Below are 16,167 nucleotides of genomic sequence, written 5' to 3'. Positions count from 1 at the left end.
CCTTCCTGCCCCTTCGTCTTCTGCACACAGTCGAGTGCTCTGGATGGTACATTCACTGGTTCACAGCTATACTACCTGGGTGTTGGCCAAGTCAAGGACTCAGGGACATGAGTTTTCGTGTCCTGTGCCCCAGGCAAGGTGAGGCGTGGGGGCTCAGTGTCTGCTGGGCTAAACCAAATCTACACCCCCCCCCCCATTGGAAGAGTCCGTGGCTCCCAGGAGACTGAGCCCCCATTCCTGGCTCTCTGTACAGATGTTCAATGCCCAGGGAATATCCTGACAATCACATCAGTTCAAACAGCCCGTGGGGCTGTTTTAGGATTGCTACATACCCTTGGGTCTCCCCAGGGCTCGCTCACCTCATTTCCTATCCCCCTCCCTGCTCCTACTACTCGTTATTTTCAGGTTGGTTGACAGCTTCATACAAAGATTCTTAGGCTGTCTCCCTGCCTTACACCCACCCCATCCCACTGTTCCTTGAGCTCTCTGTGGCTCCATGCCTGCATTTGCAAAAGGAGGGTCCCAACAGCCTTTCTGCAAACAGTTGTTGTTGATTAAACTCTCTCTTAAAAATCTAGACCTACCCGATTCTGTGCTCAGCAGCTACACGGCCCCTGCTGCCTCCAGAGGATCCAGGCTCCTCAGGCTGTACCCCCACTCTCGAGCCTCCACCCGGCAGCTCCCCAGGGATGAGGCCTTGCTCTCGAGTACAGACAGCAAGCACTACCTTCCCCAAATCCACGCCACATATGTTTCCTGAGGACCTAGGCGGCACAGGGCTCTGTCTTGAGCTAGAGGGTCAGGGCCATGGTGGGCGTGGCCCTGACCCCGCTGGAAGGCAGGTGGCCCCCACACCGGTATGTCTCAGATCTGCCAGGCACCTACCATCAAAGTCCAAGACATCAAACCCACCGCTGTCGTTGTCTTCCTCGACTGTGCTGTAAGACACAAGGGAAGGACGGGGTGATGGGGGGGTGGGGAGTACATGTGTGTGTGGGAGCTCTCCAGGCCATGTGGTGGTTGGTTGAAGGTGGGGGAAGATTCTGGGAAGTTCCAGCTCTCCAAGAGGCCTTGGTTTTGAGAGGGCAGCATGGGCAGGAGGGCTGGATAAGGCTGGATGCTCTGCTGGAGGACAGGGTGTCCCAGGGAGCCGGAGTGAGGAGGCTTGTGAAGGGCAGGTCACAGAGTCCCCAACAGCCCCACCTGGGCCCTTCACCCAGGACGGGATGGGGGTGAGGTGGCAGTGTGCTCCTCACATGTGGTTCTTGCCATAGAGCAATGAGGCCCAGACCGGGCTGTCGGCAGAACCAGAGATGCAGATCCCATCCTGCAGGCCACTCCATGCTGCCAGCTGTTCTGGAAACCACCCAGTGATCTCTGACTTTGAGTGTGAGACACCAAATGTCCAGCTGACAGGAAGCATCTGAATGTCTGGGGAAGACCACGCTCCACTGTGGTTTTCCCAGCTGGGGACACTGATGGTTTCCAAGAGGCGAGGAAGTGGGACAGGACGCAGGAATTGGGAGGCGATTTCTGGGGTCTACCACTTTTTGGCAAAAAAGCCACCCCCTGGGGCCTGGGCACTGGGGAACCTGATTTCTGGGCAGCTCGGGGCAAATGGACATAGGCTTAGTCAGCTGGTAGCTAGCTGGGTGACCCTGGGAAGGCCACCTGCCTTCTCTGAGCCTCAGCCTCATCTCTAAAGTGACAGCATCCTGCCTACCTTTCAAGGTTGGCTCACGGACTGAGTGAGTGGATGTGGAAAGGCACCCGCAGGCACCCTGCTCCCTCCCCTGTCACCCACCTGCGGTGAGGCGCGTCTTCTTTATAGCGCCTGAGGATGGAGTCATTTCCTGGGGGCTCGGCAGTGATGGACATGATGCTAGAGCGGCTCCGGTGGGGCTGCTTCAAAACACACACAGATGTGTGATGGGGAGCCGGGTGTTTACTCCCCAACCCCGTGCCTCCGTGGACATAAATATTATATACGCAAGGACTAAACTGAACACGGATGCATCTCCACCCCCGACTTGCTTGAGCTGGTTCTCAGCAGCGACCTTGGCCAGAGAAGGCTTGAGCTCAGCCTGGGGCGGCCGCAGCCGCTGAGCCTGACTCACATCTGCTCGCACATCTGCTCACCTCGGGAGGGGGCGGGGAGGATGCAGGCGGGAGTCCGCCAAGGCTGGGTCAGTGGGGGGGCAGGGCAGTGCCTTGTGCCCTGCACAGGCTGAGCTCCGTGGCCCCTGGGCTGCGCCAGCCATGGACACCTACTCTGCACAACAAGAGGACCTGTGGGCCTGGTGGTGGTGGCAGCAACAGATGCTGACCAGGCGGTATGGCTGCTGGAGGACGACCCTTTGAGAGGAGGCCTGCCAGCTCTTGGCAAGAGCTGCTTTAAATAAAAGCCTCAGATTTCGCCCCCCAGAGCTGCGACCAGACAGGAGCCATTCCTTATCAAACCTCTGTGTCCCCCAGGGCCTGATTTTGGAAGCTGAGCTGACAAGCTTCCCAGGGCTTCGCCTCTGGGGTTAGAATTTCTAATCCCATGCCTTCTGCTGCCTGGCTGCGGGGAGTGACACTAGATGCAGGGGCTGGGACCCCGCGGGGGTGGGGAGGCGGAGGTGGGGGGTTGGGGCCGGGGTCCGTGGTCTCGGGCTCCAGCAGCCCCAGCAGCGCCAGCCGGGCTGCCCGAGGTGCCCAGGGCCCCCAAGTTGCAGCAGAATTTTCAGCCGCCGCCTGTGCAGTTCGCTTCCGCTCCTCAGAGGCCCATCCGTTCCTCCCACCAAGTGTTAAATTAGGAAAGGAGGCGGCGAGAAGGTGTAAATACATCGTGAGCTGGTGGAAACATCTTTAAATAAACATAAGGAGGGTCTGGGCTGCAGCCCCGGAGTGACGCTCGCAGGCCCTGCGCAGAGAGCAAAGCAGGGGGCCCAGCCTGCTGGGCGGAGGACGGTGAGCGAGCGTGGGGGCGGGCACAGGTCGGAGCCTGAAGGGGACACGCTGGGGCCCTGGCTTACCATCTTGGAGAACGAGTTGGTGATGGGCAGGGATCTGGAGGAACTGGGGCTGGCGTCTATGCCTTCTTCTTCGTGGCCTCGCCCTGTCCTCATGGAGGCAGGAGGCAAAGGGAAAGGCAGGGAAGAGGGGATGAAGAGCTCCTGTGGGCACCGAGCACCTGGGTGCTGTCCTGTCTGGGTGGCCTGTCCTCCTGGGGGGAGCGTGGGGACAGCCTCCTCCCTCCTCTGGGTTCCCCAGCTGTAGGCTCCCAGAAGGGAGCCCGGTCTTGTACATGGGTGCATCCTGCCATGGCCGGGCCCGGGGCAGCCTCTGCAGAGGCTAGGCCATGTCCTTCGTCTCCGAGGACTCAGGCGCCCCCCCTCCCCCCGCCCCCGGGCTTCCCGACACTCTGTGGAACAACAGGAACTGGGAGCATGTGTCTCTCGTAGAGTAGAAACGTCCCTGCGAGCAACCCCATCCTCAATACGGATCCCACCCTTTCTATGAAACAGGCCGACTGGAGACTGGGCCAATCGTGGCAGAGTCTGTGGCCTCCTCAGTAAAGCTCCTGGTGACCCTCCTGCTCCTTCAGGGGCCACCTGGGGTTCTGCACACACTTCTCTCAGCTCTTGCCTTGCTGCACAGGAGAGCCAGCTTTCCCACCCGGCCCCCTGTGCCTTGTGCATGGACCGTCAGACACACGCACACATCATAATCTGTGGGCATCTCATGCTAGACAATGGCAAAGGCTTGGGGAGAGTCCAGAAGCTCCATTACCCTGCTGCCTCCTTTCCCTCTTCTTGGGGCAAACACTTCTCTACTTCCCATAGGCCGCAGGGCCTTTACACGTCCCTTCTGATAAAGAAGGTGCTATAGATACTTGATCTGGCAATAAGAGGGATGGGTGGACCCCCAACCCTGGGCTCCATTGTCCCCAGATGCTTTTCCTCTGGCCTCCAGCAGGTCCAAGGACTCCTCCTTCCCCTGCCCCATTGTGGACCCAGGAGGGATGCACACTGTCAGCGTGTAGCTCCTTCCCTGTGACCTTCTGCAGCCTCATTCCTGGCACTCCCTGCTCCTACCTCTAGAATAGCAGCATGCCATGCTCCTCAAACCTGCCCCCGCACCCCATTCTATCCTGAGTGCCCTTCCAGAGACTGTGTCCCTTCCTGATGGATCTTTCTCCAGCCCTCTTCCCTCTGCTCTTTCTTGGGTGTCCAGAGCTACTTGCTACCTCTTCACTGATGGCCCTGTCTCAGGAGAGGCTCTGGGCATCCACATGGACCTATTGGCACGTGATACACAGTAGGTGCTTGATTTACCCAGGCAAACCATCCCTAGCCAACTGTCACCCAAGAGTCACAGTGAGGATGAGTGACAAGGATTCTGAAGATGCTGTGTCTTGGAGAACCAGGGGCTCACAGATGGACCCAGACTGCCTGGCCAAAAGCCTGGAAGGAAGGTCAGGCCAGCCTTCTGCTAAGCCAGAGCAGAAGCACTGAGTCCAGCTGAGGTATCAGGGGCTCAGGGCTGATCTCAGTGTGTGTGTGTGTGTGTGTGTGTGTAGCACAGCTGGGACCTTTCTACGTTGCAGCTCCTGCCCTGTCCTGTGACAATGACTGTTAATTTCTATCGGACACCCTTCCACCTGGGGCCCCCAGGCCTGTCCCAGGTTGACTGCACAGGATTGACTGCCCCATTGGAAATAAAGGATGGGGAGAGGCAGACGGAAAGACAGGAGAGGGTCTGGGAGTGCACCAACCTTGGAAATCTGAGGTTCGCTTCAGGCTGATGGGGGATTTGGCTCTCTGTAGCTGTGAGAGGGAAGAGAGGACCAAGGACAGAGGGGACAAATCAGACAAGGCCGGAAACACAGTTCATGGAGGAAGGACCACGTGTGGGCATGAGGCCCAGCAGAACTGCATACACAATGCAGACGCAGGGGTATTTTCTGGAAAGCATGAGGCTTTCGGGCAGCCGCCCTGGCCACCCTTCCCTGGCATGAGGCGGCCCTTGCCAGGGTGGGGTGGGGACCCTCCCTGAGCTGCCCGGCCCCTCTCATGTGAGATTATCTCGTGCATTCATTCCTCGTGGAGACTGAGCCCTGGACAGCCCCGGACGCTGAGCGGAGCGGACAGGATTGCTGCTGTAAGTCCGGCTCCCCAGCGGGCCTCTCACAAGCCATCAGCGTCAATAAACACAGGAGAGACACTCAATACCTATTTGCTAAATAAATGAACGGATTTCGAAATAACGCTTACTTCATTCTCTCTCTCTAACTTCTGCTCCGCTTATGAGCGATGGGGGCAGAATTTGTTAACGCAAACGAGGGAAAAGCTGGGGCTGGGGGGTTCTCCCCAGATGGGGCCGGAGCTGTCGGAGTCCCATCGGGCCCGCGCCCGCCAGCCGCCCACGGCCGCCCTCCGCACCTGGATGCCCTTCAGGTTCATCCTGCGCTTGGGCGGGTGGTAGGGCAGGAAGTATCTGCTGTCTTCCGGCGACTCCTCTGAGGTAGATGAGTCGTCAGCTTCCTGCCCGTTGGTCCTGGGGCTGGCGTCCCCAAAGTTCTGGGAGATGATGGCCACCGGCAGGTTCCTGGGCAGACTCTGGGAGAGAGGCAGGCACCCGTGAGGCAGCGTGGCCAGCAGCTACGGGGGGCGGGCCAGCCTTCCTGGGGGCCTCCAGCTGCAAACTCAGGACACCCACTCTTCTTCTTGACCCCCGTGTCCCTCGCCAGCCCTGAAGCCCAGGTACATGGTTGTAGCACCACCTCCCGCTGGATGCCCAGTTCATGCTTCTAGCACCACCTGCTCTTCGTCACCAACCTCCCTGTCCCTGTCTCCTCCCTCTTTGTCATGCTCACAGCAGCAGGGTGATGGCCCCTGGGGGGTTCTTGGGCCCCGGGGTCAGACATGCTGCCTTCACAATCCCAGATGTAGTTCTGGGCCTGAGCTCCAAAAGCAGAACCTGTCGCTGAATGATGGTGTGACCATCTCTGTCCTCACATGTGAGCCTACCGTCCTGGTGCTCTCTACCAGTGGCCTCAGGGCAAGCTGCCCCCCAAATCACACAACCTTTGTGCTGCTGCCTCCAAACCCAAAGCCTTACTTCCCTGCACAAAATGCACCAAGGTCCCAGAAGAACAACGAACGGCCTTAGCCCACAAGCCGACTCTGCTACCTGCTGTCACCCCTTGGGGTGCATCACCTGCCCCGCCCTGCCTCCTACTCCATTGACAGCAGAACCATCCACTGTGGCCTGCCGCCAGCATGCTGTGTGTCACGCCCACAGGACCTTGCTCAGGCTGTCCTGGGCCCAGAACTTGGCCCCGTCTTCCCTTACCCAGGACAGATGCCCCCACAGCTTTCATCTCTCCTTGGAGCAAATGCTCCCCGAGGGTCTACCCAAAGCCTGGCCTCCTGCTAGGGCTCGGCCTTCTTGGAGCTTCTGCATAATTGCAAACAATAAATGTTCAAAGGGTTGACAGCATAATGCAGAAGCTTCCAGTTTCCTTTACAGGGGCCGAGCAGAGCCAGGGACAGCACTGCAAGCAGAGGTTCCCACACAGTCCTGAGCCTCTCTGCAGGGAATCTTTCCTAAAACCCTGCCAGAGCCAAGGCCCAGGCCCCCGGGGACCCCATGGCCCAACCCAGCTTGTCACGCACAACACTGTGCTGAAATGTCACATTCCTGGATTAATCTCCAGCGGTAAATTTGAGTCTCTGAGGGCCTGACCTCTGTAGGCCTTGACCAGCCATGCCCTCAGCTGCTAGGGTCAGGGTTCCTTGGTAATTAATTGAGGACAGTAATCCTACCTTCCTGGTGGGACAGTTCTGTGGGCAGGAGCTCATGCACAGAAGGCACTGAGCATATACCCATGTGTGACAGCACTCAAATGCACAGCTACGCTGACGGTAACCTCATCTGCTCTGATGTCAGCATCCACTCATGAGCCCTTGGGGCTTATACAGTGACATGTATTAAGTATCGTGCAGTCCGTAAAGAACAGCGTCCTCATAGGTGCTAGGGCTTCAGTGGGCATCAGATACCAGTAACCATCCACATGGTGGTGGCAGCCGCTGGTCAGCAGGGTGGGACGTTAACAGGTGGCCATGGTCAACTAAGAAGGAGCTGAGGCTACCTGGTGAAGTGACTTGTCTAAAGTTGGCTAGCAAGTGGCCAGGATGGGGTTTTATCTTGCATTTTCCAAATTCAAAATTCATCGTGCAAAATTTATGGACGAGCAGGAGGGTCAAGGATATGGGTTGTTCTGGGTGTGTTAGGGCAGGGCTGCCGCACAGGCATGGGGACACCTCAGCAGTGTGGGGAGGCACCCAGCTGCAGGTGTGGGGGCCTCGCTCGGCCCCGCTGCCCCCCATCCTCACCCCGGGCCCACCTGGTCCAGGCCACTGCTGTCTTTGGAGAGACGCCGGAGCTTGCTCTCTAGGTTGACGATGCAGGCTTCCCGCCGGACCATCTCAATCCTCATCTCATCGTTCTTCTCCTCCAGCTCTCGGATCTGCTTCCTGTACTTGTCTTTCTCGATTAAGCACTGTGAGTATTGGGTCTGTGCTTCATCCCGGGAATGGAAGGCCTGCCAGGGAGGGGAGGATGAGGCCACTTTGCTTTTTCACCCCGACCCAACCAAATCAGACCCAGGATGTGGTCTCTGTCTGGATGCCCAGGGTTGGCCACATTGGCTCCTGCTCTTTTCTTGACCCCTACTCCTGGGCATTTAAATCGCTACCTGCAGGGCACCTGGGTGGCTCAGTGGTTGAGTGTCTGCCTTTGTCTCAGGGCGTGATCCCTGAGTCCTGGGATTGAGTCCTGCAATGGGCTCCCTGCATGCAGCCTGCTTCTCCCTCTGCCTCTGCCTCTCTCTCTGTGTCTCTCATGAGAAAATAAATAAAAATCTTAAAAAAAAAAAATCGCTACCTTTCCTGAGAGTACATACCACCGCTGCCGTGTGTCCTGCCTTTGCCAGGGGCTGGGCCCTATACTGAGAGTCCTGGGGTGGAATCTCTTGGAGCCTGCCCCTTGCCCCTAGCAGGTGATGCTGTCTTATCACTTCTATCTTACAGAAGAGGGCTGTGAGGCGTCCACGGGGTAGAGCTAGCCTGCAGCCACACCTCTGATGAGTGACCCAGCCTGCACGTAGCTGTGACCCTAGAGAGGTATCGAAGGATGATGCTCTGCCGTAGGAGCCAGCGGGGCCCGGTTCAGGCCCCCACGACCTTCAGATGCCTGCCCGTACCTGGTCCCGCTCGCGCTCCACCTCCTCTAGCTGTAGCATGACGGTGTTCATGCGGTGCTTGTACATCTCACAGTCCTTGCCCAGCGTTGAGCACTTTAGCTCCAGGTCCTCCTTCTCCTCCAGGTACTGTAAGCAATGGGGAGAGATGGATCGGGGCCAGCAGCTTTCCAGCCCAGCCTCCCTGTGGGCCTGTCCCTTCCTTCCTTTGCATGTCCTTCTGAGAATCAGCTCTCTGAAGAGCAGGGCCACAGTTGTAGGTCAGTCAATTGGCTGAGATTTGCTTTACACCTACTGTGTGCAAGGGGGGATGGGGAGCGGGTCAGGGCAGACACTGTGTCTCCTCATGTGGCCTGCAGTTAGGAGGGGAAGCGGATGCTAGGGTGGCACAATAATGCACTGCCAGGTGCTCCTGCCGGCACGCATGGGGCATCTGTGCCATGCTGAAACCTAGTCCCCTGAAGAGGGTGGGGGCCGGGGAGATCTTGCTAATGCACAGAAACCCGAGGGCACTGGTTGGGGGAATGCTGCTCCTCCATCGGGGGGCTCCCACCTTGTCCCGCAGCTCCTCTGCCTGGCGGACCTCCTCCTGCAGGTTGTAGATCTTGTTGACCAGCTCCTGCCGATCCTCCAGAGCCTCCTTGCGGTCATGCTCCAGGATGTCCAGGATGGCTTTGTCCGAGTCGGGCAGGCTGCGCTTCCCGGCCTGGGTGGGTGGACGGGAAGGGTTGACCATGCTGGGGGTGTGGTGAGGCAGGGAGCCAGGTGGCCCCAGAAGGCAGGGGACAACAGAGCCAGTGACAAATGCTCTGTGAGAGCAGAAGGTTTTGTGCTAGGGAAGCAGAGAAAGAGTCGCTGCCTCTCGGGGTCCTTAAGCAGCTTATTATTTAAGAATTTTATCACCTGGAAAGAAGCATAAAACCCACTTCTGCTCAGGAACATCCCGACGCCTATTGTTCTGCCCCAGCTCTTATCAGAGCCAAGAGAAGCAGTTGCTGCTCCTGCAAACACTTCGTAGGTGACAACAAAGAGAGGGCTGATCTGCCGTCCAGATGCATCCCCTGAAATATCAATTAATCTGCTTCGATTAACCTGGGATTCATTCTCTGCTCCAAATCCGCACCTCAAATGCCAGGCAGCCAATCCTGGGGGAATTGTTCTGGAGGAAGGGGAGGGAAGCCTTTTTTCTTTCCCCGTAGATGTGTTCGGGGCTGTTATTTCTCAGCTACTTCCTCCTTCATACCCGAAAATGAGTCTGTGATGGGAAATACAGGGAGGCACTTGTCGTTTTAACAAATCACGCGGAGCTGAGAGGTGAATTTCTTGGGATCTTTAAGGACAAACAGGTCTCCCGGCTGTCCCTGTCTCACAGAGCCTGGGGCAGTGATTCTGTGGCATCGCAAGTGTTAGCTCACATGTCATGTCTCTGACGAGGGGGTGCAGTGGTGACCCTACTTTACAGAGGGGGCAGGAATGACGTGAATTGCCGTGGGCCACACAGTCAGCAAGTGGGACACAGGCCGGGGCAGGGTCTGCCCCCAGACCCTCACTGCCCCTTCCATCTACTGCCCTGCCCTGGCCCTCACCTGGATGATGGACTGTAGCTCCTGGATTTTGGTCTTCAGCATCTCATTCTCCCGCTCCAGTTCCAGAACTTGCTCCCTCTTGGGCCGGTTCTCAATGTCATTCTTTAGTTTTAGAGACTGGTTCCTCTCCAGCTTGCACTCCTCCTCCATCTTATTCAACCGATGCTTTAGTTGGTCAATCTGAAATGCCCAAGGGTGCCACGGGGACAATACAGTTGGCAGGCAACATTCAGGAAAGGCAATGCTCCCCTGGATCCCCAGCAGACTCCCCACAAAACCTGTGATGCCCACACCTATTCTTCCAGTTAGCTGCAGTGAAGAGCTCAAAGAAACCTTTTGCAGTAAAACAAAGTGCCATCTTCTTTGATTCGTTAATTGAGGATAATTCTGAAAGGTGCTATAGAGAATTCCCTCGGGGACTCCCCTTAAGAACTCATGTTATCACAGGGAGTGGGGTGGCTGAGAGCTTGGGGTTCTGGGCCCCATGACCTGGCTTTACCCCAGAGCCTCTGGCACAGTGTTGTCCTTGTGGGTTTCCCACAGAATTCTATCCGGACAAACTGTACTGCTGTGTAAAGGACAGTGTGAGGCCCTCTGGGTTCACAGTATCTCTGGCCTAAAGGACCCACACTCAGGGCTGGAAGAGTGGCTTCCCGGAGGAGGCAGTTACTACGTTGGGAAATGTGACAAGTGGAGATGTGCTGAGGTCCGTCCTGGACAGGTGAATGTCAGGAAGTGGGCCCAGGAGAAGACTTCTTAGACCTTTGTGCCTAAATGTGTCTGCTTCCCCAAACTGACCTCACAGAACACCCACCTCAAAACTGTCTTCAAGGGCTGCAAGAAAGGGAGGCACCCAAGAGGCGAGCGCCTTTGTACAATTCTAGGCTCATGGGGAGAACAAGTGCAAGGTACCCGGCAGCCAGAGGGTGGTGGCTTTAGCACAGAACGTATTGCCACTGGGCCCCTGTGGAAGGAAAGGAAGGAAGAGGCAGGCACGGAGGCAGCCTGGGGACTCAGCTGGCCAGATATGCTTTCAAGTTCTAGACATGCTTCCCACTATATCATCAGGGAAATATAATATAGGACACAGTCCTAGGAGAGAAACATGTAAGTCGCTGCCACAGGCTAACTTCTCCAAATCCTAGCTACAACAGCACAGAAACCTCTCCTCCTGGTCATGCCAAAAAAAAAAAAAAAAAGAATCCTCCTTGGCATCTTGGAAGGTCAGCCCTGTGTTCCGTGCTGGGTCCAGATCCTCTGTCGCATCTAAGTGGGCATGGACTGCTAGCGCTATGGAGTGCTTACCGGGTCAGCCGTGACTTTGCCCAAATCATGATGCTGTGTCTCAGCAGCCCTGGGGCACGGGAATTATTTTCCATGTTTGCCATTTACAAATGAGTAAACAGGCCAAAAGCCAACTAAGCGGAAAAGCCAGAAGCCGGAAGTCAAATTTGAACTCAGATGCGTAGGATTTAAAAACTCGTGCTCTTGACAAAAATGCTCTACTGCCCACTACGCCACTGACTCAATTCACCTGAATTTGAGTGGATTGTTTACTGATCTGTCTACTTCAACTAAATTGTAAGTGACCTGAGCAGAAATCGGGTTATTTATCCCTGTGTCCCCCACAGTGCTTAGCACTATGCCTTATATCTGGCAGGTGCTTAATAAATATTCTGAGTCTATTTTCCACCCAGCAGCCAGAGTAATCCTTCTAGATATAAATCAGCTGTCACTCTCTAGCTCTCAATCCTTCAGTGGCTTCCCATCACAATTGGAATAAATTCCAAAGTTCTTACCATGCCCTTATGATCTGGACCTTGGCCATTTCTCTGTGCCACTTGCTCATTTGGCTCCAGCCCCACTGGCTCTCTTGATGGTTCCCAAAACACCAAGCGTACCCTTGACTTGGGGCTTTTCCTTTGCTCTTCCCCTGAGCCTTGCACGTTGGCTCCCTCCCTAACCTCGGACCTCTTCTCACATGTCCCCTTCTTAGAGACCCTTCCTGACCATCCTCTTAAAGTAGGATCCCTCACCTGCTATTCCCATCCTTCTTCCTTCCCTCTTCTTAATAGCACTTATTACTACCAGGTGCTTACATATTTGTTTTCTGATTAGCATGTGAGCTCTATGACAGCAGGGCCTTGGTCCTGAGTTATGTATCCCTGGAAAAGAGCCTGGTGCACGGTGGCACTCGATAAATAAAAGGGATGAATGAGTTAAGCAAATTCCCTTCCCGTTCTCCATTTTGGAGATAAACTCATTAAAGACATCAATCATTTGGCTGGTGGATTGTTCATTGATAAGTACATTGACAGTCCCACAGTGCCATGCTGAGCCTTGTGGATACAGTTGAGAAGGTTTCCACAGAACAAGTGTGTTCATCTCCTTGCTGATTTTCCTGAGGGTCACTCGTGGTCTGGGCCCCTGGGTTCTCCATCTTCCCCCTCACCTGGCTTTGCAGAGGGACTGTGAGTACATGTCTGCACACTCACATGGTGGCTCTTGGTCCTGAGCAGGTGGTGGGAATAACCACTGGGTCCATGTGTGCACATCTGTACAACGTACATGGTGGCTCTGGGTCCTGAGCAAGTGGTCCCCCCATGGTTCCATGTACACATGTCCACACACACACATGGTGGCCCTGGGCCCTCAGCGGTCATGCTAAGCCTCTGTGTTGGCATGCACACATGCACAGTGGGTCTAGGTGCCCCCCAAGATCTGTGTCCCCCACTCTCCTCACCCCGCTGAGTGAGCAGCTCTGGTGGCCTGTGTGTGCCTGCATGCACCTGCTCACAGGGTGGTCCCGAGTCCCAGCAGCACCCCTGGTGCAGGCCGCTCACCTCGAGCTGGAGGTCTCGGCTCCGCATCACGGCCATATTCTTCTCCTCGCTGAGCTGGGCGTAGCGCATGGCCAAGTTGTAGTTGTCATCCTTCACCTTGACCAGCTCATCATTGTAGCTGTCGCGCTCCTCCTTCATCTTGTAGTACCGCTCCTGGAAGGTCAGCAGCTCCACCCGTGTCAGCGTCAGCTGCTTCTTCTCGTCCTCCAGCTGTCGTGACTTGGCCAGCAGTTCGCATCGCTGCAGGTCCTTGGCCTTCATCTGCTGCTGTAGCTTGATGACTTCATTCATGAGGAAATGTGTGAGGCCCTCATGGCCCTCCTCCACTGTGGAGAGGGGGAGCCCTGTCAAGCCCGTGGAGGGGGAAAGCAAAGAGGGCCCCAGGTGTGGGGCGGGAGTCATTCATTCACTCACTCACACATCAACATGGAACTCAGCTCTCCAGGCCCTGGGCACATGATCACACACAAATAGAACTACACATGGTGAGGATTTTGCCAAGTAAAGGGGCAGGAACTAAGGATGTGGGCAGCAGGGGGCCAGATCCAGCCTGCTGGGCAGACAGGTTCCAAGTCTCCTGATGGTTGAGCTCAAATGTTGAGGAGGGAAAACACGTTCTAGGAAGGTGGAAAGATATGGTCAAAGCCCTAGAGGGAGGAAGTAGGAACTTGGCACCTTTTAGAAGCTGAAGGAAGACCAGAGTGGCTGGGGTCCAGAGAGATGGAGAGGCAGAAGAGGGAAGCTGGGAGGGTCAGCAGGGGCTGGACCATGATAGGGTTCCTGTGGGCTCCATTGAAGACATGGGTGTTTAGTTGGATGAGGTGGAAAACCACTAAGGGTTTTTAGTAGGGAGGGTAACATGAAGGGTGGAGCGAGCATTGGAGCAGAGCAGGAATGGATATAGGGCAGATGGGGTTGGAGGAGTCTGGACCAGGACAGTGGTGGAGATGGGAGAGAAGGCTGATTCAGGAATATTTAGGAAGTTAAGTCGAGATGAGGCTATCAACGGTCTGGCTCAGGGGTACTGGCAAGACGGCAGGCAAGGCCAGGACAGGATCCAGAGCGTAGCATGAATTTCTGTTCCACCCCACCAACATTCGTGGGGGATGTTATGCATACACCCACTTTTCTTGGCTCCTACTTTGGCTCTCCTCTGTCACCTACCTTTGATCATCAGGCAGAAATGAGTAGTTGACAGCCCAAAAGTGCCACAGGGACATTGTCCTAACGTCATAGATTCATAGCTTGAAAACTGTCTCACCACTGGACAGGCACACACCCTCCTGCCAGTGTTCAAATGCCTCGGATGGCAAAGCCACTTACCCACAATGGTAGAGAATCTCCGGGTGGGCTCCTTTCCAGTCACCAGTTTGTACAGTTCTGGATAGTAAAATTCTAGGCTCTCCAAGAAGACCACATAGCCCCTTTGGCCCTTTGTATGTAGAATGTCCAATAATCGGCCTAGGGGAATGGGAATCACCCGGTGAGAAGAAGAGTACACTGTTGATTGGATGCAAGTCTCCATGTCTGGTCTCATCCTGGACTGTTATCCCCCAATAAACTCTAAGAAGACAGTCTCACCACATTCTGTCGCTCGAGAGTGGTATCTGGGAGTCCAGATAATATAAATCAAAGTGCCAGGCCCTCAACAGGGATTCAGTAGCTGTTAGTTTTCCTTTCTCTAAGAAATTGGTAGAACCAAGATAAATGAAATAGCAGTTATAGGAAACCAACAGTTTCAAAGAGCTTCCCGACTGGCCAGGGCTGAAATTAACCATACGGGCACCAGCTCTTCTGCGATCGAAGGAGGCTGGACGTTTAATAGCAATTACAGAATAATGTACGGTTCTCTGAGACTCAGAGCAGGAAGACAAATCTTGGGGTGGAGAGCTAGGAAAAGTCATGGGAAGCAGGCACAGCTCCATGATCTTGGGGATTATCTCAGAGTCCAGAAACATCTTTAACCTAAATATAATTTGCCTGGTGTTTTTGGTTTCTGTTACGCTAGTTCCACTAACCCTTTACATTTCTTGGCCCTCCCTCAAAAATTTTATTTTCATATATTTTTTTCCCCTGGAGGTCCCAGGGTAGATCTAATAGATAAGTTTCATCTTGTGTTAACGGGCTGTTTGGCGAGGCTGCCTGGAGCACTGTGTGGAGGATATTCTGAAGTTATATCCGAGCTCAGTAGGAGAGCAAGCTGTGATTAGTGATGTCTGTTATGTCTGCAAAAGAGAGTCACAGCATATGAGCTACTTATCACCAGTCAGACTGTGGGGAAGTGATTTTCAAACCTTTTCAACTGTGAGCCACAGTATGAAATAGAGGTTTACATTGTGACCTCGTGCCTATACACAGAGATGCAAATACAGATGAGCGTATATACACATATACGTATATGAAACCAAAACAAGTTTTACAAACCACACTTACTACCTTTGAAGATTGGGATAAAGTGTCATGGATCCCTAGACAGTCTGGAAAAGCCTGTGGACCCCTTCTCAGAATAATATTTTTAAACAGATAAAAAGAAATTGGATTATAAAGGGAATCAATTCTAAAAAGATGCCGTTATCAAGTATTACATTTGAGATTCAGTAATAAAAGTGCTTCTTTACTAATGCATTAATAACACGATCTCTTGGCAGGTCTAATAACTACTAAAATTTTGAGGGTGAGATGAGTGTAAATGATATTTTGGAAGATGTGTAACAGCTGTAATGTGGTATGGAGATATCTGTAATTTCGTTATTGACAAAGTCACAGGTATTGCTAATCCCTACTGTGATCCGTCGCCTACCTACATTCATAATTGATGGAAACGCTAAATCTCGGTTTAGGTTAGTAGATAAAGATATAATTTCTCCCCATCCAAATGCATGGACCCTCTCAGTTCCATACGCAGAGAGCTTGGTGGGGGGAACAGGGGTGGGTAGAAGTTGGTGGACCCCCGTTTGAAAATTTCCATCGTGGAGAAACTTCATTTGGGTTGAGCCAACTACAGGGTATTTTGTGAAGCCGCCACAAGAGGTCGCCCACTCTTTCCTCCTGGGCGGCTCCCAAGGTTTACCTGCCCGGTTGATCTTGGAGGGCAGCATTGGCGCATTGAGTACTTCGTCTTCATCCTGCTCATCAATGACCTTGCACTGGCGCAGGTAGGGGGTGAGCTTGGCTGGGTTGATGTAGCGGCTCAGCATGTGCCGGTTGCACTCCACATTCTCCCACAAGGCATCCTCCTCATCCTTCAATGTCTCCATATAGTCATCCATCTCTGGCCCTCCTCCTTTTGGACAGAAGCCCCAACAAGGTTAATAAAGGAGCCTCCCTGGAATAGCTCCATAAACTCTTTTAGAGTGATCTCTAGAATATATTGTTGAGTTAAAAAGAAAGTAGAGCAAAGTACATACGGTCTTTTACCTCTTATTTAAGAAAGGAAAGGATACGAACATAGATACATATTTCTTTATACACTACACATAAACAGTGGACA

The 16,167-nt window shown here is 54.2% G+C and overlaps 1 protein-coding gene across 6 annotated transcripts in view; it reads right to left on the bottom strand.

The window, feature by feature from the left end:
- CARD11 (caspase recruitment domain family member 11) overlaps positions 1-16,167 on the bottom strand; it is a 126,397-nt gene that overhangs the window by 16,885 nt on the left and 93,345 nt on the right. For 5 of the 6 annotated variants that reach the window (XM_038539600.1, XM_038539598.1, XM_038539603.1 and 2 more), the window contains 12 exons: positions 15,748-15,960; positions 14,001-14,138; positions 12,678-13,003; positions 9,835-10,014; positions 8,802-8,954; positions 8,252-8,377; positions 7,394-7,591; positions 5,427-5,603; positions 4,760-4,811; positions 3,018-3,100; positions 1,805-1,905; positions 886-938 (listed from right to left, as the gene is read on the bottom strand). In XM_038539600.1, coding sequence (XP_038395528.1) covers positions 886-938; positions 1,805-1,905; positions 3,018-3,100; positions 4,760-4,811; positions 5,427-5,603; positions 7,394-7,591; positions 8,252-8,377; positions 8,802-8,954; positions 9,835-10,014; positions 12,678-13,003; positions 14,001-14,138; positions 15,748-15,960 — 1,800 coding nt within the window. The remainder of the gene's footprint in view (positions 1-885; positions 939-1,804; positions 1,906-3,017; positions 3,101-4,759; positions 4,812-5,426; positions 5,604-7,393; positions 7,592-8,251; positions 8,378-8,801; positions 8,955-9,834; positions 10,015-12,677; positions 13,004-14,000; positions 14,139-15,747; positions 15,961-16,167) is intronic. The other variant, XM_038539602.1, reaches the window with a different exon arrangement.

Source organism: Canis lupus, chromosome 6, assembly GCF_011100685.1.
Source record: "Canis lupus familiaris isolate Mischka breed German Shepherd chromosome 6, alternate assembly UU_Cfam_GSD_1.0, whole genome shotgun sequence".
NCBI lineage: Eukaryota > Metazoa > Chordata > Mammalia > Carnivora > Canidae > Canis > Canis lupus.
The sequence above is the reverse complement of the archived record's forward strand: the minus strand, read 5'-3'. Positions and strand labels throughout refer to the sequence as shown.